General features: G+C 40.8%; 1 protein-coding gene across 1 annotated transcript in view; it reads right to left on the bottom strand.

Moving 5' to 3' along the window:
* The window catches only part of LOC125457457 (TBC1 domain family member 14-like), a 73,732-nt gene extending 55,521 nt beyond the window's left edge, over window positions 1–18,211 (bottom strand). The window contains exons 1-2 of the mRNA XM_048541656.2: window positions 17,966–18,211; window positions 12,728–13,457 (exon numbers count right to left, since the gene is read on the bottom strand). Of these exons, the coding sequence (XP_048397613.1) occupies window positions 12,728–13,457; window positions 17,966–18,104 (869 nt within the window). The 5' untranslated portion in view covers window positions 18,105–18,211. The remainder of the gene's footprint in view (window positions 1–12,727; window positions 13,458–17,965) is intronic.
* Window positions 18,212–22,712: the final 4,501 nt, after the last annotated feature.

Here is a 22,712-nt window from a genome sequence, read left to right as displayed (position 1 = left end):
CAAAAAATGTAGTTTTTAGTTTACCAGACTCAAATCAGGAGTCATTTACAAGGCTTGAGTGAAAGGAAGAGCAATTCTATTACTTGCTAACCCAGTGACAAATTATAAAGACACAACATCAAATACAGATAAAGTTTAATAAGGACAGAATACCCAAAACAAAAAGGTAAAGGAATGTGCTGTTTAAAAGAAGTCCTTAGAAGAAAGGTATTACAGAAGCAAAACTGACGTGTTTATTTTGTTTTTATATGTCCCTATTCATGAAATCCAATTTTTTTATAGCTGTCTGCCTTACACAATTTCTTTTCAAATTAGAGTTTTAGAATCTTCAACTCCTGAAAATTATACTCCGGTTATTGAAAAATTATAGACAAAGACAAGATAAAAAACGAAATGAAGGGATTAGGCAAATACAACCCCTGGTCAGGTTAAGACTAAAGTCTTATTACAGATTCTGCTGGATTTGTGCATTGCTAGTAATTTGTTTTTATTATATCAATTGGAGTCATGGAAAGTTTTCAACAGTGATAATTCAGTAATCCATTGGGACCATTTATCTTATATTGTAAACATATGCATGTTACGCACTACAAATGTTCGTTTTGCTCAAAACGTACAGCAGTTATGGATAAAGTACTACATTAATTTCACTTTTTTTAAAAATTCATTCACATGATGTGGGCAACACAGGATGGGCTCTTAACATTGGCCTGACTGAAGTGCCTAATTAGACAGTTAAGTCAACCATGCTGGTGTGGCTCAGGAGTCACATGTGCACAAGACCAGTTAAGGATGGCAGGATCCCTTCTCAAAAGGTGTTAGTAAATTAGATAGTGTTTTTTTTACAATAATTGACTGTGGTTCAGTAGTCCTCGTTAGATTCAAATTCAGATTTTTGAAAAATGAATTCAAATTCCACCATTGGCTATGGCAGGTTTCAGATCTGGATGTGCAGAACATAACCTGGGTCTCTGAAATAATGGTCAAGGGATAACACCAGTATGGCATTTCCTTAATTTTCATTGAAACTACCCATATTGAAATACTTATCTCCTACATTACCATCGATGCAATGATAAATACAACACAATTTGTTTGGAGAAACAACTCCAATTTGCTCCGAGGATGATGACTTCAGCTTGTACAAGGGGGCATAGCTACAAATTTAGGGCTGATAAGATTTAAGACAGATGTCAGAGGCAGGTTCTTTACTCAGAGTGGTAAGGGCGTGGAATGCCCCGCCTGCCAATGTAGTTAACGCAGCCACATTAGGGGCATTTAAACAGTCCTTGGATAAGCATATAGATGATGATGGGATAGTGTAGGGGGAGGGGCTTAGATTAGTTCACAGGTCGGCACAACATCGAGGGCCAAAAGGCCTGTTCTGCGCTGTATTGTTCCATGTTCTATGAATTTAGTTAGATATGGTTTGTTACCAGAACCTACCTACTGCACTTATATTAGATTAAATGACTGTTTAGGCCATGCAGTAACAAGCATACTCAAACTCCACAATGTGTAGGGTATTATGTATCCATCTGTCAATCCAAGGGTAGAAAAAATTGCAGCCAAGTTTTTGTTACTGAAACCAATTTTGTTCACTACTGTCATTCTCCTAGATATTTTGGGTGGAAAACTGTAAAAGCTCAGCCTACTATTAATCCATTACACATGAATTTATGAAATCCAATACAGAAAATAATGTTAAGCTTTGTGGAAAAAGGGCCCTAACAGCAGCCAGTACTATCAATCAGGAGGGGGCAAAATTTTATTGTATCTTCAGAAGTGATGCTCCGGTTTCCTCCCACAGCCCAAAGATTTGCAGGTTAAGTGGACTGGCCATACTAAATGGCCCACTGTGTGTTCAGGGATATATAGGTTAGGTTCGTTAGCCACAGGAAACGTTTAAGGGAAAGGGTAAGGAGATGTGTCTGGGCGAGATACTCTTCGGAGGGTCGATGTGGACTTATTGGGCTAAATGGCCTGTTTCAACACTGTAGAGGGTCCATGATAATCCTACAAAACAAAGTTGTTCACAGGTGTCAGATTACAATAATTGATTCTGCATTTCTCTACAAACCTTCAACACTTACATCAGTTTCAGGAAGAACAAAAGACATTCTTGAATGATTGACTGTAGGGAAATTTAGATATACTGCTGACCAAACTGTTCCCAAAACCTTGGATATAAAGGTGGGGTAGCAGAATAGCTGCTGAAACAAACCCTGCAAGATTGCTGAATGTGGAAGTTTCACAATAAAGTATCTTCCTGATAATTTTGAACCATAATACTGCAATTACACAAAGTGAAATGTCCCCAAAATGATCAGCTGATCAAAGCAAAGCACGAGTAATTTTTAATGACTTGGTGATCCTTCAGGGGCAACAGGTTTAGAATCATCCCCAAAGCAGGTTTGAAGAAAACATGCCTGAAAACAGTTCTTTTTGTGGCTACAACCTGAGCTACAGCAATTCCAGCTTTCATATTCCAGCAGTTACAATATTTTACTTTTAAACCAGTTTTGTATAATTTTCTTCTCACCTTTGAATAGGCTACTGGCAATTACCAATATCTGCTACGAGGAAATGCAACATCTTAGATTATGATCCCTAGGGAAGTGGGAGAGTATGGCAGGAATATAAGGTGACAACATTTATGTTTTTAAACAGTTTAACATTATTCAAGGACATGACTGCTTCCAGAAGTACCGATGCTTAGAATGCAACGCCACATCCGCAAAAATAAAAAACAAAAGATTTGGTACAGAGAACAGAAGATTTTTTACCACATCAAGACAGACACACTTGAACTTGAGAAATTAACTTCCAGGGTCGGGACTGTGTAAATACTGTACCAACATTTGTGATTAGGCTGTTCTGGTAAATCAAAGAAAGGGAACAAAATGGTACAAGACCTTGGTAGAAAAATAAAATTTGCTTGATCAAGTAGATGGTAAACTAGAGGGCATACACTGTTTCCATGTTGTAACGTGCATTGTTCTAACACAAATTTAGCAATCTTCATCCGCAAAGAGTTCAGTGACTCTAAGATTTTGCCTTCGAGCACCTGCTTCTCGAAGTCCAAATGAAAACTGAATGAACTGGTATCTTGAACCAGGTCCTCCGGATATTTCAGAATGTTACACATATCTGAATAATTTTTGAAGTTCAGTCACAATTGTACATAATGAGAATCTGCAGACAAAATATTTGATCTGTTTGTCAATATGTTACATGAAAAACGTTGGCTAGAACATGAGAAGTACTTGCTCATTTACGGCAATGAAATGCCTAATGTTGCAAAGAACAGACAGCGCTTTCTTTATGGGGCTTTTATGACAAAGAAAGTTCAATTTTGCTCACAGATCAGATCAGGCATAATATTACTTTCTTGACAATTATTGCCAAACTTGTAAAATTAACTTTATAGTTAATATTTTGTGCCTTCTCAGCATTTATACAGAACTGTCACAGTAGCTTGTGCCAGGAATCTTGGAGATTTGTAATCTGTAACAAGAAATGAGAGGAAGCTGAATACTGAACATGGGAGGATTGGGGGTTGGGGGGGGGGGGAGGAGAGGAGGAGAGAAAGGAAAGAGATAACAGTTGTCTGGTTATATATGTTGGTTGTGTCACAAGTCTCATGTCACTCTTTCCTTATCAGAGATGGTCTATTAGAAAATTTTGCACTGAAGTTAAAGTAATGCACTGATGCATTAATAGTTTACCAAGGATCTGTGGTGCATGTTATTTATGGTGTAATGAATTGGCTATAGATCACCTTTCACTTTGGAAAAGCATGATGGAAACAGTTAGGAAGGCAACTTACTCAGTTGGAATTGTGCTTTTGATCTGCTAGCAAATCTAGTTTGTGAGCATAGCTGCATACATATCTTTCAGGTGTTACTTTCTTATGAAAATTTTGTTTTGAGAAATAGGCTGAGTACACACAGTATGGCGAAGGGCTCTTGTAGTGCTGAGGTCATACCCAGACCTTTGGACAATGAGGCTTGTGTTCAAGTCCCATCTGTCCCTCAGATGTGTAATAAAGTGACTGAAAAGACTGTAGATATTTGCTAATCAACATGTGATGACATTATGATCTCTTTAAATCTGATACAGACATTCTGTCCATTTAGTATCAGAATGACATTGCAATTTCATGTATAGGGTGACAACTTGAAAGACTGAAGGGGGAGAAAAGTAGGTTCCATCTTCATTGAAAATAAGATTATGTCCGCTAGATTTCCAAGTATAGGTGAATATAGGAAGCGGAGAAGGTCTTTTAGTCCATTACACTAGCTCTAACACTTAATGCAACATTGGCTGCTTAAACACTTGAATATCTTTTACCCTCACTATTCCCACAATCGTTTTGTCATTGGTAATTAAAAGTAAACAATCGCTACTTTAAATATACTGCATATATACACTCAAGTAAGTCTAAATGTCGCCTCCACATTTTTGGCCAAAGAATCTTGAATTTTCCAGATATTTCGTGTAAAAGTCGACCCCAGTTCTTCACAGTCAAGAGATCAACATTTCAGATTTATCCTGTACATACTGGTAAATGTTACGCTGACGAAATGATCAGTGAGCCTGTATGAGATTCAGCGCAAAACAATGGTAGACAAGAGAAAACTGAGGGAAACCAAAGAAGTTGGTGTGAAAGTTTAAGTCGCATCAGGTTAGGCTCAGGCACATGAGGAATACAGCCAAATACCTAGTTGAGGTTTTTAAATTTCTTCATCACTGTGTAAAAATGTCCTCTAGAAAAACAAAACATATACAGCAGTTAAAATTAAAGGTTTTAAAGTCTCAGGGAAGACAAATAACTATAGCAGCAAGAGAATTGTGTGTTTCAGAGAAACTTGAGAGAGACTGGAGAAAGATATCGAATCAACTTCGGACAATGCCAAAGCTTTCAGTTCCATTAATTTTTTTTTCCAGTGCAACTTTCTAACCAATACTAATTTCCTTCAACTCTTGATTCTCCTGAGCCAATTAGATCTCTAATTCTGGGACATTTTGGGTGATTCATCTAGCTCAGTAAAAACAGACAAGTCAGTTTAGGTTCTCTGCCATTTCTCTAATTCCTTTTAAAAGCAGAGCAAGGAAAATTTATCATGGATCCACATGCATCTTCAGATTTTTTTAAAATCCTCCAGTGGAGATTTTTACATTCCATTTTTATCTATTTTGCTAGATTCCATTTCTTTCTCATCAGTTTCTTGGCCCCTCTTTTGCATATTCTGAAATCTTCACAACCCTCAGATTATTTAGAAGTCTACTCACTTTTTAAGGCTTGTCGTTTAATCTTTCACAATCTTTCAGTTCCTCTGTCAGCGGTGGTTGAATTACCTTCCAACGTTAGCACGTTGAAGGAATATATAATTGCTCTAAGTCATGTAAGTTTTAATGTCTGTCCATTGCCTATGTGCGGTAATGTGATTTAACAATTTTCCAATCCTGCTCAGTCAATTTGTGCCTCAGGCTTCAAGTATTTCCCTTGTTCAAATGTCTTTGGATTGAACTACTTCATTTTCAAATTCAACGCACAATTCTAACATATTACAGTTACACATCTCCAAAAGGTGGAAAAATATAACTAAAATGATTAAATATAACTAATTAGCCCCTTCTTCATTGCATATTACTGGATCCAAAGTTGCCTGTGCATTTCAACATACTGCTCTGAAAAATCAAAGCACAGCTCCTGAAACTCATCTTTTACAGCTTTTCTGGTCAAAAGATTTAGCCAGCAGATTGAGGTCACCCATGATTATGATGTTGCAAATGCTACAAGCTTCTCTCATATTCCAATTTATACCAAGACCCAGCTCTCAAGAAGAGTCATCTAGCTTGCTTTCTCTCCATAAATGCTGCCTGGCCCACCATGATCTCCGGCATTTTTCAATCTACCGCACACTATCACTTGAAGGCCTATATGTCCCCTGTCCCTTGCTGTTTTTGTTCCAAACAGATCTTGCGCATCAAGAGGAGATGATCTCAGTCCAGAAGTACAATGGTGTCATGTTTCATTATTACTTAAACTCAACCTCCTTTTCCTTCTCATCTGTCCTTCATTAATATCAAATATCCTTGAAAATTCATTTCATGTCCTGCTCAACAAGCAACCGTTTCTCTGTAGTGGCAATTGTATCATAAGCATTTAGTTCTAGAGAGATCATCTATCTTGTTGCAAACGCACATGAATTCAGTACACGCTCTTCATTTTCTCACATCATTCCGCATCCGAGGTATACTGTGCTTGGCTTTGTTTTGCCTGGCTTCTTTGCAGATTTTCTCCTTCCTCTTAAGAGTTCACCACCTCCCCTCCGGTTATTGGATACCCCTCAGGTTCCTGGTCCTTGACAAGTTTGTTTAAACTGACTCAATCAGAACTCTCCGCCCTCCCTCCTATGCTTGCTCTTCAGTCACATGCCCAATTAATTGATCTGCCGATTACTATGCTCACTGGCACATGACACTGGGAGCACTTCTGGGATTATTGTTCCTGAGATACAACTTTTCAATGACCTTTTTAATGCCTTGAATTCTGCTTGATGCCCTCATCCTCGCTATGACATCACTCCAATGAATCTGGATCACGACACATGGCTGATCCCACTTCCCTCAAATGTCCTGCGGCCTATCCATGATATTCTTGAATCTAGCATCAGGAAAGCAATACACCATCCTGTCACGTTTTACGCTGTGGTGTTGAGACTGAAGATCTACCACAGATGCATGGAATTGTGCAACAGGCAGGTCAGATAGTCTACACTTAAACTTATTCCTTCTGTTATGCTCAAATAGTTAATATTCAAAGACAACAGGTCTGGCATGTCAGGTTTTTTTTTCGAAAGAACTGTTATACTGCACAACTGCTTGAACTGACTTTACAATCAATACAGGAATCTTTTTGGAAACATAAAAATGGTTTAATCTCAATCCCTATAGCCCAGGTTTGGGGCAAGAGTGGTTCTGAGAGTTGAAAGAAAATAAGAGAGAAAAGAGAGTATTAAAAAAGCGGAAGAAATATCATTTTCAGTGGAATACAACCATTTTTACTCAGTGTCTTTACTGAGCTCCTGAATAAACGTGCAGTCAAGGGAGATTAGAGGAGTTTGTCCAGATAGCTCTAGGTGAGTCCTGAGGCCCTTCTGCACCCTCTTCTGGATGGTTTGGGTGTTTGAGAGTGGGCAATCTATTTTCAAATATTCAAAGATTGAATTCCCAGTGTGTTAACACATCAGAATTACTCTTTTCATTGCTTTTAAATACACGTTCATCAATTTAAATTGAACTTCACACTTTAAATGTGTTGAAAATTAAATTCCTCACAATGTCACGATCAATCCTGAGCTTCCACTGGTCCAGGAGTGTTATGGAACCGAGGGACCTAGGAGTACAATTACATAGGTCATTGAAATCTGCTTCACAGGCATACAGTGTAGTGAAGAAGGCATATAGCATGGTGGCGTTCATCAGTCAAAACACTGAGTATCAGTGTTGGGATGTTATGTTACAGTTGTACAAGCCATTGGTGAGACCAAGCTTGGAGTACTGTGCACAGCTTTGGCCACCCTGTTGTAGGAAAGACATAGTTAAACTGGAACGTGTGCAAAGAAGGATAACGAAGATGTTGCCAAGACTAGGCCTGAGTTTTAGGGAGACGTTGGGCAGGATGACACTTTATTCCTTGGGACCAAGGAGAATGAGGGTGACCTTATTGAGATGTATAAAATCACAAGGGGCATAGACAGGATGAATGTTATACACAGTTTTTCTCCGCAGGGATGGGGAATTATAAACTAAACGGCATAGGTTTAAGGTGAGAGGGAATAAATTTAAAGGACTACCTGAGGGGTAACTTTTTCACGCAAAGAGTGGTGCCTATATGGAATGGGCTGCCACAGAAAGTAGTTGAGGCAGGTACAATTGCAAAGTTTGGATAGGTACATGGATGGGAATGGTTTACCGGGCTATGGACTAAATACAGGCAACTGGAACTAGCTGAGTGGACATCGTGGTCAGCATGGACCAGTCTGGGAATAAGGGGCCTGTTTCCATGCTGTATTACTCTGAATACTCTTGAAAAATTAATTCATTGGATCAGAATACTGGCAAGTCCAGCAATGATTTCCATTTCCCCTCGGAAATTTAAGACGACAGAGATTTTCAGCAATGGGTTGCAAAACAGAGTTGAAGCAAGATGAGATCAGCCATGATCGTATCAAATGCAGAGAAGGCTCAAGAGGATGGATTACCTACACCTGCTCCTAGTTTTTATGTATCTTCTTAAATATTTCTGAGATGGTGGGGAGCCATCTTGAAATGCTGTAGTCCATGGTAAAGATGCTCTCATACTGCTTATTTGGAAGAGACACGACAACGAAGGAACAATAGTTCAGTTCAAAGACGTGCCACTTCGGTGGATTGCTGCACTAAGTTGCCCCAAAATGTCCAGAGATGTGCCAGCTAGGTGGATTGGCCAGAGTAAATGCAGGGTTACAGGGATAAGGTGGGAGGGGTTTGGAGTGTCAGTACATATTTGATGGGCCGAACAGCCTCAACCTGTACTGTAGGGTTTCTATGATTAGTTTTCAGTCAGAACGTGGTGTGACTTGAGGCGGCACCTTGCACATTGTTTTATGCCCATGCATCTGCAACCTTTATCCTGCTAGTGGTGAAGGCCACTGGTTTGGGAGACGCTGTTGAGATACCCTGGTGAATCATTACGTTGCATCAGACAGAACATACTACAGACAGGGCGCACCAATGGCGTTGTGAGTCAACCTTTAAGTTGGGAATTCCAATCAATTTCTGGATGATGCTGAACTTCTTAAGTGTTATTGGAACAGAGGAGAATATCTTCCTGACTTGTACTTTGTAGATATTGGAAGGGTTTTGAAAGGCAGATGGATCACTTACTTGTAGTGGTAAACTGTAGATGCAGCCATAACATTAGGACATAATTCTTGTTCTGCACAGTATTCAAAAGCTCTTATTTTTACTGATTTAGTTATCTTTGTCAGATTTCATTTTCATATTTATGAACACTGTACTTACTGCAGCCACACTAACTAGTCCAGTGGCTGGGTTATTTATCAAGTGAACTCCTTTATCACGGTTAATACTGAGCTTCAAGCATTACTTGAGGGATTCATCAGGGTGAGTACTCAAATACAATTCTGATTTGGGTCTTTTAGGTGGGATTGAAACTGAGGGATCAAGTATGTCAATCAGACAAAAGACTGTTTAGCGGTAACTTGTCAAAATCCCTTTGAAAGTCTACTTTCAAAGTCCTATATACTGCTGTCATGGCGAGCTCTTCAAAAATTCAAATAATACACAAAAACGTAGCTTGATTAAAACTATGTTGAAGTGTCCTGCTCTGTCGAAGGAGTCACAAATGCCATCCGTTATTATTTCCTGAAGTGGCTCCTCCAATACTGATTTCAATCTAATCAGTTGGTACGTTACCTGGATCAGTTAAATATTTTAAAAACTAAATATTCCTGTGCATTAATCTCCTTCCAGTTTAAGGGAAGCACACAGTTAAGGGGCTCACAGGACAACTGCACCATCCTAGAATTACAGGATAGAATCCCGACAGTGTGGAAACAAGCCATTTTGCCCAGCGAGTCCACACCAACCCTCCGAAAAGCATTCCACCTCCACCCAGCCCCTTGCCCTATCCCTGTAGGACTGGATTCCCATGGCTAACCCACATAGCCTGGACACAATGGACAATTTAGCATGCCCAATCCACCCAAAATGCACATATTTGGACTGTGGGAGGAAACCCACACAGACATGGGGAGAACATGCAAAATCCACTCAGTCGCCCAAGGCTGGAATTGAACTTGGATCCCTGACGCTGGCAGTCAGCAGTGCTAACCAGTGAGCCTCTGTGCTGCCCCAGGACATTCCAGTAGATATTTTCCGGAGCAGCTATGCTGCTGATTTTAAGGCTAATTTTTAAAATTTATTCATTCAAAGTGGACTTTGCTAAGTGGGTCAGCATTTATTGATTATCGTTCTTACCCTTGAGAAGGTGGTGAGCTGCCATTTTGAACTACTGCTGTGTATTTGGTGCAGATACACCCACAATGCTGTTAGGAAGAAAGTTCCTGAATAATGACATTTATGAAGTCATTTTAACAATGCAACACTCAGGTTCTCCAGTCAAATTTACATTAAGATATTCAGCTGATATTGGTTGTGTTTGGAGGATATCACAGGATAGAAAAAAAAACAGAGGGGTGAGGAATAATCACCATGAACAATACTATTTGATATCATACAAATCAACCTAGCACAGCTCAGACCTTTGTAATTCCAACCCTACTTGTATTTGACAAGAGGATTCCTCACGAGCCTCAGCTTCCACTTACATTACTGCCTTAGGCAGCCCTGAAACATGCTTGCGCTGAAAGGGTCTTGACCTGAGGTGTCAGCTTTCCTGCCTGGCCAGCTGTGTTCATCCAGCTTTACACCTTGCTGTCTGAGATTCTCTAGAATCAACAGTTCCTACTATGTCTGACCCAAACATTGTTTTGAATAGAACCTGTACCTGCACATTAGACTATGCTCCATGAGACAAGATCACATCTGAAATATTACTCCACACAATGCACACACTTGTTACCATACTACTTGATTTGTACTGTTTTTAGATGAGCAGTTGAATCAGCACATTTAGATGCCCAAATAAAATATCCAAAATTTCCGTTTGTAGGAAAGTAATAAAATTCATATCTGTAAAGGGTTATAAACAGACTTGACTCTAGATATGGGAGACAAAGACGGACAGATTGCAGTTGCCATCACAAAAGACATCGCATTTATATGCCAACTTATCACAATTCTCAGAAACACCTAAATTACTGCAGCAAAAAACCACAGCACAAGAGAAGTTTGAGACTATCATCTCTTCGATCAGGAGATGCATTTGCACAAAATGTGTGATGCAAACATTTTGCAACGTCAAAGAAGCACACCAATTTAGACCATAAGATATAGAAGTAGAATTAGGCCATTCAGCCCAGTGAGTTTGCTCTGCCATTCAATCGTGGCCACTATGTCTCTGAACCCCATTCTGCTGCCTTCTCTCCATAAGCTTAATCAGCTAATTAATCAAGACGCTATGCATTTCTGTCTTAAATACTCTCAATGACCTGGCCTCTGCAGCCTTCTGCAGCAATGAGTTCCACAAATTCACCACACCTGGTTGAATAAATTACTCATTCAGTTCCGAAGGGTCATCCCTTCACTCAGATTGTTCCCTTGGGTTCTGATGTCGCCAACGAGTGGAAACACTTTTTCCATTTCCACTCAAGCCGTGTCTCTCAGTATTCTGTAAGTTTCAATGAGATACACCTCATCCTTCTCGACTCCATGAAGTACAGACCCAGAGTCCTGAACTGTTCCTCACAAGACAAGCCCTTCATTCCTAGGATCACTCTTACAAATCTCCGCTGAACTTGTCCAAGTTCAGCATATCCTTCTCAGATACAGAGCCCAAAACTGCACACTGTTCCAAATGCAGTCTGGCCAGAGCCTTATACAGGCTCAGTAGTACGTCGCTGTTGTATTCTCGCCCTCTCAAAATGCATGCTAACATTGCATTTATCCTCCCAGTGTAATCCTACTATTAACTGGTATTGCTACTAACTGCTAGCACTGGACCAACATTGTACTAAATCCAATCCTTAGAACAGTGTCTTCCAGTGATTCACAAATAAAAAAACTTTCTTTCAATATAAGGTCAAAGGGGAATTTTTTCTTCTTCAGTGGAACAGAACACTGCGCAGTTATAATTGCTTAGTTGATCAAACACTTCGCGCTGACATCAAGATCCAGACTTAATCCAACTAAAGAAAGCTACATTTATCATACATTTACATACAATTAGGAGTAAGACTTGGCCATTCGACCCCTCAAGCCCGTTCCACCATGTCATAAGATCACGGCCGATTTGTGTGCATTTTAAATTCCATATTCTCAGTTGGCAGTCAGTTAGTGATGCAGTGTGAAACACAGGGGGTTCAATTCCTGCATCAGTTGAGGTCATTATGAAGAATGCTCCTTCTCAACCTCTCCCTGTGCCAAGTGACCTTCAGGTTAAACTACCAGCAGTCATCTCTGAACAAAGCAACTAGCTTGACCAGCACCCCATCCATCACAAATATTCATTCTGTCCACAAACATCATAATCGAAATGACCTGCAATTTGCCAAGCTTGCCTTTGACAGCAGCCTTCAAATCCATCATCTCTATCACAGAAGAACAAGGGTAGCAAATTCATGAGGACCATCTTCAACTGTCCTCCAGGCTGCACACCATTCTAACTTGGAACTACATGACTGTTCCTTCATTGGGTCAAAAACCTGTAATTCTCTTCCTAATAGTATACCTACACATGGAATGCAGTGGTTCGAGCAGAAAGGTCAAAACCACTTTCTCAAGAGGCATTAACCAGCAACACCCATACCCTATAAAAGAATAAAAACACAAATTAATAATATGTATATTAGTGAAGACAAAATATAGCTTTGCTGGCATACTTCCACTACACAGATTGCTGTAGTTCAAGTTGCACTGAGAAGGCGGCTATGTTAACATTAATATATCAACAGCAAACATACCAGCCCCACCCCTCCTCCTGTTTCCAGAAACGCAGTGAGGTTTAAAAAATATTAATTAGAATACACAATACCTGGTAAAAAAGTTGGCTAGTGTGCCGAGTCTTTTATATTTGGTCTCTTGTTCCAAAGGACTGTCAGCTTGATTGTAGCTTTCTCTGGAAGAATTTAAACTGATGTCAGTGAACTGTGCCTCATCAGTTTCCAGATTTACAATTGCACTGGAGTCACTGGTAACCAAACTATCTAGAATATCCTCATTGCTAACAGACAGAGTTGTGGACAGTTCCGTGCTCAAGCTTGAAATACTGCTGACAGATATCTCATCAGCCTTGTTTGCTCCTCTGCTTGATGGACTGTAAAGCTTCACATTATCATAACCAGAACGAGGAAATGTTGAAGATTTTCGCAACGCACTGTCAGTCTCAAGACGCACAGCCGGTGAACACATGCCAGGTGGGAGACTACCTGAACCTTGTCCAAGTTTATCAGGTGCCAATCCAATTATCTGGGATGAATCAGCATGGTTTGTTCTAACATTCAATACACCACAATGGATGGGCTCTGGATTTGCAATTTCTAGTGTGGGAATGCCAGAGTCTTCAGAATTAAGGCTATTACTGTCTTCAAACCTAGAGCAGTGCAAATTGTGCTTGTATTTTGGTACAGATAAAGACCACATCGCCTTTACATCAAAGTTTTGAAAATTCACAATTTCACAATTGTCGACACACTGTCCAGCAGGGGTCAAGAAGTCTGTGCAAATTCTTCCTTCCAGTATCCTAGGTGGGTTTCCACATGTTCCTAGAAAAAGAAATTATAGTTTGAATTATAAAAAGAGAATCACTTGAAAAAAAGTCAAAAGCATTAAAGGCAATGCTAAAACGTACACATTTAACAGCTCTGGTAATCGTCTAAGAGCTGCAGAAACAGCTTTTCACAGCAAATTAAAAATAGTTATTGAAATGCTGCTGCTTTTCTTTTGTACTGCTAAACTGCAAAAACGTTTGGCATACTTCCCTTCAGAGAATGTACAGCTTGAACAAATGTTAATATAAACATCAAAACAACAGATTCACTGCAGGAATACCTCGTATTTTTGACAGGTATTAAAATGGAGAAAGAAAAGGCAGATGAAGCCTGCTGGAAATCTGAAAAAAATGAGTAAAAGATGTAGTCCAAGTGTAAAACTATCAGAATTTAAATGGGTTTGAAGGAGCACCAGTGGAGAAAACAAAAGTGTCCCCAGTAGTATTGCAAAGAATAGAAAATGAGGAAACTTTGCATCAGGCCAAGAACACCAAAGGTTGAAAAGTGCTCCATTTGCCCAGCAATATTCTTGAAGAGTGTGATAGTATACTTTTAATTCACTTTCTCAAAAAACCCCATCTTAAACAGATAATTGACACAAACACAATTTTTGCTCACGCTTGTTGTAAAGTTAACACTGATACCAACTCCTGTTCATCTATGTCAACCGAACTATTGAAATTTTCAAACCTCAAAATGTTACAGAAATGAAGAATTGTTATTTTTCAAAACAGATTCTACTACATTATTCCCTCACCCTATAAAGTGGGTTACAATTCCAACTCCGTTCTCCATTATCTTATCTGTCAACGAGGAAGTTAATCTTGTGACCACCATTTCCCATCCGTCCCAACAAGAACTGGACTTCAACTACAAGCAGCAATGCAGGATCCAAGTGTCAAATATCCACTTTGCACCAATCTACCCTGACCTTGTCCTTAGATGTTATATACTCAAATTTAGACCCTTATTTTTTTGTAAATGAAGTGAATGCAGATATAATCTCAGGCAGAGGACTGGGAAATTCTACTTTGTCAGATCTGCAAACTGAAGTCTGTTTATTCACTTAACAGCTCAATAATGTCTCAAGGGCTTCTTTCCATAGACTAAGATGGCAATGCAGTAATAGTCACAAATGGCAACACATCAAAGCTGGGAATCTGCAGGCTCTCTCATGCCTTGGGCAATAGGAAAGCTGTCTGATAACCCGAAAAAATCTGAGATATCTCGATGATCACCTGGAAGAACATGAGGTTATCAGATTCTCAATATCACTTCTGCAAGGGAATAGTCATATTCCAATGAAATTAATTTTGTTTTGAAGTGACTACGAATAAGAGTAGCCAGTTACCAAGCACACATGAATTTTCAAAAAAATTTTTGAAAGTTTTTTTCAAACAGGGGAGGCATTGGCCTAGCAGTATTATCACTCAACTGTTAATCCAGAGACCCAGATAATGTTCTGGGGACCCGGCTTCGAATCCCACCATTGTAGATAGTGGAATTTGATTTCAATAAATTATCTGGAATTAAGAATCTAATGATGACCGTGAATCATTGTCGATTGTTTAAAAAATCCATCTGGTTCACTCATGTCCTTTAGGGAAGGAAATTGCCATCTTTACGTGGTCTGGCCTACATGTGACTCCATACGCGCAGCAATGTGGTTGACTTCTGAACTGCCCTCTGGGAATTATGGATGGGCAATAAATGCTGCCGAGCCAGCGATGCCCTCATCTCGTGAATGATTAAAGAATAAGAAAGGTCACACACTGAAGTCTAATTTTTAAAGATAAGTTCTCTGGGATTGGAGGGCAAAACTGGGGTGGATATAAAAACGGTTGCAGTTTTTTTGACTCACGAATCTAATGGGGGGATATTTGCTTTCGTAACAAACAACATAATTAGAGCCATCAATATATGATGGCACCAAGAAATTGAAATCTAACTGAGAAACTTGCTACCACAATGGTAAATATGCATTTAAGGGGAAAGCTATCAAGCATTTGAGGGAGAACGGTAAAGAGGGATACAATTGTAGATTTAAATAATAAAAGATGTAAGGACGTTCGATTGGCACAGACAGATGTGCTAAACATTTTCTGCACCACATCTCCCGTGTCACCTGGATGCAAATTTTAAGCACAGAACCACAGAAGGAAGCTGCTTGAATTTGACATTAGTCAACTCTGAAAAAACTACAAATCCGTCCCACTCCCTAGCACTTTCCTTGAAGCCTCCAAATATTTATTTTTCAAATATAGTAGATTAGATTATTTGTGGAAAGTCACATTGAAACTACTTCCAGCACCCTTTCAGGCGATGAATCTGGATTATAACTGGCTACATTAAAAAGAAAAATTTCCAGTTTTCCATATCCCCTTCAAACCCTGGCTACAATGCCAATTATCTAAAAACCATATCCTCTGGTTAATGATCCCTCTTGCACTGCAAACAGTTTTGGCCAAAGAACTCTGTCTAAACACCTCAATTTCAAGCATTGCTAATGAATCATTTTTTTTTGAAGGGAAACCTCTTAAAGGGCATAACCTGAGGTGGATACAAAAGTGGCTGCAGTTTTGTTGATACACAAATCTAAGAGGAAATACTTTCTCTAGCATAGCCAGAGGCCTTACTTCTCCCATTTCTCCAGTTAGTGGGTCCATTGCCATTGATACAATTTGGTTAAAACATCCTTTAAGACTTCTAAGCCAGAGTTGCTAAGAAAGTGATTTGTAAAGCTTTAGTACAACTTCTTTGGTGATATAAAGATATAGGGTGCAAAGAATGATATACACTGAAGAAAAAATGGTTTAAGAACAACTTACTTAACTTGCCTCATAACATGTCAACATCTGTGTTTCTCAAGTGTATGCATTCCTGCTCCTGTATCTTCACAATTTGATCAGTTGCTTTACACTGCTTTTCCTCATTGCTTTTCCCAATTATGTCACTTTCCACCTTTGATTAAATGTTATTTACCAAATTATCTGTCCCTTAACCAGTCAATAACTCTTGCAATCTGCTTTGTCGTTGATTAACTTTTCAAAATGTGGACCATTTGCAAACTTTTAAATTATGCATTCCATACCAAAGTCCATATCATTCATATAAAACTGATTCCTGACACACAACGCCAGGTAGTTTTTTTCCTATTTGACAAATAACAGCTATGTACTCTGCCTCAACTAATTTTCATATCTGTGCAGTCACTGATCCTGGACTATCAATTTTTCCAGTCTAACAGCTCTTTCTCATTCATCACTTGACAAAAAAAGTTTCCAGGATAATCAGTAAATCGTCAAGGAATTTGGAATTATTTTTCGGCATTATTATAACTTGAAGAATTATAGTGGTAAACATGGACCATCGAATTTTAACTTAAATTATCTGATCGTAATACCTAAGATCTTTAGTGGATGAAACAACCTTTTAAATGCAAGGATCTCCATTCTTCCTATCTATGCAAGGCAGACTGTCTTTTAAACGTATTACCTGTGTCCATGTCTACGTATGATGCTGCGGTTTATCACGAGTCAATTCAGTCAATTCTTTTACTCAAGAAAACCCTATAATTGGCTTCTTAATATTTGACTAATGCTACTTTTTAAGTAAAGTGTAAGAGCTGCATCATACAAAAAAAACTGCTGTCACTAACCAAGAGGTGGTGAAAAGGAGTGGCGCCAAATCACCCTAACTCACTTAGTCATAACACTGTTGTAATGGCACACACTACTGACAGACAACAAAATAGATTACTTGATTTTTAGAACACATTTACACAAATTTAGTGCCAAAGTGATGTTGAATTCACACTATCTGCACCGGAGCAGGACACTACACAACTTCCTCTTCCACGTGTTTCTTATCAAGAATTTATATTTTTCAAATAAAATGTTTGCCACTGTCATTCTCATGCGTGCATTTAAATTTGCAAAGCAATACATTTACTCACTAAAGCTTGTTGGTGAAATTATGAAAAAAGGAACCATCACAAAATGAGGAAATGAAGGCTGTGAGCAAGAAAGCCACAACTTAACCAATTCACACCACAGACAGCAAAGTAGTGAGTCTCAGTAATCAAGTACTGATACCACTTTCTTCACTTACAGGGGGTGGACGGGAGGAGGTGGACTTGGGGTGGACTGTGGTAAGGGGAAGGGCGAAGTTGGGGGGGGGGGGCGGGAGAGTGGGCTTGCGGGGAGAGTGGGCTTGCGGGAAAAAGGGGGGTGGTACAGGAGAAATGGGATGGTAAGGAGGAAGGCAGGGGTGGATGGGTGGAGGGTGTAGAGGGGAGGGAGTTGGTGGAGAGGGGAGGGAGTTGGTGGAGAGGGGAGGGAGTTGGTGGAGAGGGGAGGGAGTTGGTGGAGAGGGGAGGTAAGGGGAAGGCTGGGGGGTGGTGGTTGGGGTGGTAAAGGGAAGGCTAGTGAAGTGATTGCAATCATTACCCTCACGTTCCTCCCTCAAAAATACCGCCCGATGGCGGACCCCTCAGTTCTCACCTGCCCCCCGCTCCTGGAGTCGAACCCTCCGGGACGGAGAGGAAGCCAGGCCATCGCTCGCGTCGCCATTGAGCCGCGTGCCAGTCCGCTGAGTTCCGCCTGGGGCGCCGCTTATTTGCTCAGGTCGCGACCCATCCATCAGCCTCACGTAGGCAGGACTGCGGTACTCAACTCTGAGCCGCTCTCCGGAAGTTTCTTCCGAAAGCTGCCTCTGTCCCTAACACCACAGCCACCACCACCGCCGCCGCCATATTGAAAGCGATGGACGTTACGGCGGGAGGTCAATGTATCGATCTCAGAGTCAATCGGTCGGTCCAAACCGAAGCAATCGAGAGACGATCGGTTACTGCGCCTGCGCAGTGGACCCGGCGCTCTGCTGGACAATCGACAGCCGAAATCGTTTGGACCAACGGTTTGTTTTTTTTCACCCAATTCTGGGGCTTTCGTGGCGCAGTGAAAACATCCGGACCTCCGAGATAAGAGTCGCATCTTTCCCAGAGCAGTGTCAAAATATGTCAAAAGAGGTTGATTAAAGCTATCCACAAAATCTTCGGTAATTGCATCATCCGTAATATGGACGTAGTGGTGATGTCCCTACCTCTGAGTCAGAAGTCCCAGGTTCATATTCCCACCTGCTAAATATTAAGATGTAGGAGCAGCATTAGGCCATTCAGCCCATCGAGCCTGCACTACCATTTGGTTGATGTGTTTCTCAATCCCATTCTCAGTCTGTAACCCTCAATCCCCTGTACAAGAACCCGTCTCTCTCTCTGCCTTAAAGATTGGGAATTGGCCTCCACAGCCTTCTGTGATATTGAGTTCCACAGATTCATTCCCTTCTGGCTGAAGAAATTCCTCTGTATTTCGGTTCTAAACAGTTGTCCAGACACCTGGAGGCCATGCCCTCGTATCTGAGTCTTTCTTACTGGTGGAAACGTCATCTCTGTGTCCACTCTATCCAACTGCAAAGGTATGTGATAGCACTTTCGAACAAATTGATTAAAAATACATAATGGTGACTGCTGCTGACTCTGCAAGTACAATTCAACTTAGAGCTATTTACCCACCTTTACCTCTCTTCATTAAGTTAACGCTGATCTGGGTACCTTTTCCACTGCAGCACTGTCTACCCCCAAACCTACTGACCATACCTTTTTACATTCTCCTGTCATGTCCTATGCTCATGGAGTTTTTAATTCATGGAAAGAAGTCCCTTGGCCCTTTGTGAATGCACTAGTCATCAAGCATCTACCTCTCTTATCTAATCCCATATTCCAGCACCTGAGCCATGGCCTTGTATGCTGTAGTGTTTTAATTGTTCATCTACGTACTTCTTAGATGTTTTGATGATTCCTGCCTGAACTATCTTTTAGGCATGAGTTCCAGATATCCACCATCGTCTGGGTGAAAAATGTTTCTCCAAATCCGTCTAAGTCTGTTGCTCCTTACTTTAAAACTGTCATTTATTGACCCCTTTACTAGGGGGAAAAGGTGGAAGAGTTCAAGGGGGAAGGATGCAAGGCAAAGTGCCAAGCACAGTGATAGAGGGGGAGAAACGGAGACAAAAGTGGGGCAGGGTGTCAAGCTGATGGGACAGAGGCACAGGGGAGAGGCAATGGTGATGACAGGGGTGAGAGGAGAGGGCAAGTGGGACATGGGGGGGGAACACAAAACAAGGGAAGTAGTGGAGGGAAGAGGGGTACAGAGGAAGGCTGAGGAAGGCATTAAGGGAATGCAGGGGAGGTGGGGAAGGGGGTAACGGATTGCAAGGGAAAGCTCCTTACTTTAAAACTGTTCCTGGTTATTAACTCCTAAGGGGAAGAGTTTCTTTCTGTCTACCTCCTTCAACTTTGCATACCTCAGTCAGGTTTTCTCTCAGCTTTTTCTACTCTGAGGAAAAAAGACCCAGGCAATTTTGTTGTTCTTCATAAATGATTGCAGTGTCATGGTGAATTTCCTCTGCACCCACTCTTGTGCAATCACACTGTATCTCCGCTGCATTCCTCCTGATCACCATCCCTGCTGGCTACACTTCTCTTAATTCTCCTCTCTTGCATTATTTGTCAACTAGCACCTTTATCAAGTTACTTTCCTAAATACTTACTCCCTTGCCCTTTCCCGAAGTCATTGACGTCAATTAGGACTACGGAGCTGCTGCAGCTGATCTGAACAATTCTCAGCTCAGATTCAAACTGTGGAGCTCCCTTGTTGAATGAGGGAGGTGAAGGCTCCTGGTATTACTGTTACTCAGGTAATGTTCTGGGAACCCGGGTTCACATCTTACCATGGCAGATGGTGGAATTTAAATTTAATAAAGAAAATTTGGTTCAATAATGCCTATTAGGAAATGAAACTGTTGTCCTTACCAGGTCTGGCCTACATGTGACTCCAGACCTAAAGCATTGTGGTTGACTCTGAACAGTTAGGGATTGACAATAAATGCTGGCCTGGCCAGCAGTACCCACATATCATGGATTAAAAAAACTGCTGTTAAGAAGGGAATTCCAAGACCTTGACCCAGTGACAATGAAAGAACAGCAATATAGTTGCAAGTCAAGGTGGCGTATGACTTGTAGGGGAAGTTGCAGGTGGAACTGTTTCCGTGCGTCTTGCGCTCATGTCATTCTAGCTGATAGAGGTCATTGGCTTGGAAACTGCTGTCAGAGGAGCCTGAGTGAAACCATGCAGATAGTCTTTTAGGTAGCTCACACTGCTGCAACTGTGCATCAGTGGTGAATGAAATGTATGTGGAAGATGGCAAATGGGGTGGCAATCAAGCAGCTGCAATGTGCAAAATGGAACACAGCTTCTTGAGTGATACTCGAACTGCACTCATGCAGGCAAGAGTGGAGTACTCCTTCGAACTCCTGATTTATGCCTTGTAGATGCTGGGCAAGCATCGCTAAGGTAGAGGAGTTACATGCAGCCAAATCCCTAGATTGTTGCTGTAAGCACAGTATTTATCTGGCTGGTCCAGTAAGATTTTGGAGAATTTTAACCCCCCACGATGTTGACACATGGAGCTCAGTGATGGGAATGCCATTGAACATCAAGGAACTTCTTCTTTAAATCCTTTCACTTTCTTTGAGTCAAAGGTGTGGCCATTGGGTACCCCAGTTATGCTTGTTTCTTTGTGGGGTTCATGAAACATTTCTTGTTCCAGTTCTACTCAGGCACCCTCCCACAACTCTGTCTCCAGTACATGATGCCATGATCGGTCCCACTTCCTTTTCTCAACCAGCATTAGAAAAGTTTAATACATTTGCTTTCAATTTCCACCCTGTTGTCACCTTCACCTGGTCCATCTCTGACTCCCCCCTTCCCTTTATCAACTTCTCTGTTTCCATTTCTGGGAATAGGCTGGCCACTGATTTCCACTACAAACACACCAGCTTCCACACTTACTTCGAATCAAGACCCCTTGCAGAAATATTTGCATCATCTATTACCACAAGTGAGATGCCTGATGACTGAAGGGTGCCTAATGTTGTACCTTGGTTGAAGAAAGGTTGTAAAGAAGAAACTGGGAACTGTAGACCTGTGAGTCTGACTTCAGTTGTGGGTAAATTGTTGGAGATGACCCTAAGAGATGGGATTTATGGACATTTAGAGAGGCAAAAATTGAATAGGGATAGTCAGCACGGATTTATCTGAGGAAAAGCATGTCTCAGAAACTTGATTGAGTTTTTTGAGGAAGTTGCCAAAAAGATTGATGATGGCAGAGCAGGTGACATTGTTTATTTAGATTTTAATGAAGTCCTTGACAAGGTTCTGCACAGTAGACTAATTAGTAAAGTTAGGTCACGTGGGATTCAGGGCAGGGTTGCCAATTGGATACATAATTGGCTTAATTGCAGGAGACATTTTTCGGACTGCAGACCTGTGACCACTGGTGTTCCACAGGGATCGGTTCTGGGTCCTCTTTTGTTCGTCACTTCTATAAATGATTTGGCTAAGAATATAGAAGGCATAGCTAGTGAGTTTGGAAATGACACCAAAATTGGTGACATAGTGGACAGTGAAGAAAGTTTTCTAGGATTACAGAGGGATCTTGATCAAATGGGTCAATGGATTGAAAAATGACAGATGGAGTTCAATCTGGACAAATGCGAGGTATTGCATTTTGGTACAACAAACAAGGGCATGGCTTATACAATTCATGGTAGGCCGTTTGGTATTGTTGTAGAATAGAAGGACTTGGGATGCAGGTGCATAATTCTTTGAAGTTTGTGTCACATATAGACAGGGTGGTTAAAAAGGCATTTGACACGCTTGCATTCATTGCTCAGTCATTTGAGAATAGGAGTTGGGAAAACATGTTGAGGTCCTACAGGACATTGGTGAGGTGTCTTGTGGACTACTGTATCCAATTCTGGTCACCCAGTTATAGGAAGGATATTATTAAGTTGGAGAGGGTTCTGAAGAGATTTACCTGGGTGTTCCCAGATAGGGAGGGTTTGAGTTATAAAGAAAGGCTGGATAGGCTGAGACTTTTTTCACTGGACTGTAGAAGGTTGAGAGGTGACCTGATAGAAGTTTATGAAATAATGAGCGGTATAGATAGAGCTGATGGTAGTTGCCTTTTCCCTAGGATGGGGGATTTCAAGACAAGGGGGGCAAATTTTTAAGGTGAGAGGAGACAGATTCAAAGAAGACACAAGGGGCAAATCTTTTACATATTGGGTGGTTCGCCTGTGAAATGAACTTCCTGAGAAAGTGGTGGATGCGGGTACAATTGCAACATTTA

This window comes from Stegostoma tigrinum, chromosome 1, assembly GCF_030684315.1.
Source record: "Stegostoma tigrinum isolate sSteTig4 chromosome 1, sSteTig4.hap1, whole genome shotgun sequence".
NCBI lineage: Eukaryota > Metazoa > Chordata > Chondrichthyes > Orectolobiformes > Stegostomatidae > Stegostoma > Stegostoma tigrinum.
The sequence above is the reverse complement of the archived record's forward strand: the minus strand, read 5'-3'. Positions and strand labels throughout refer to the sequence as shown.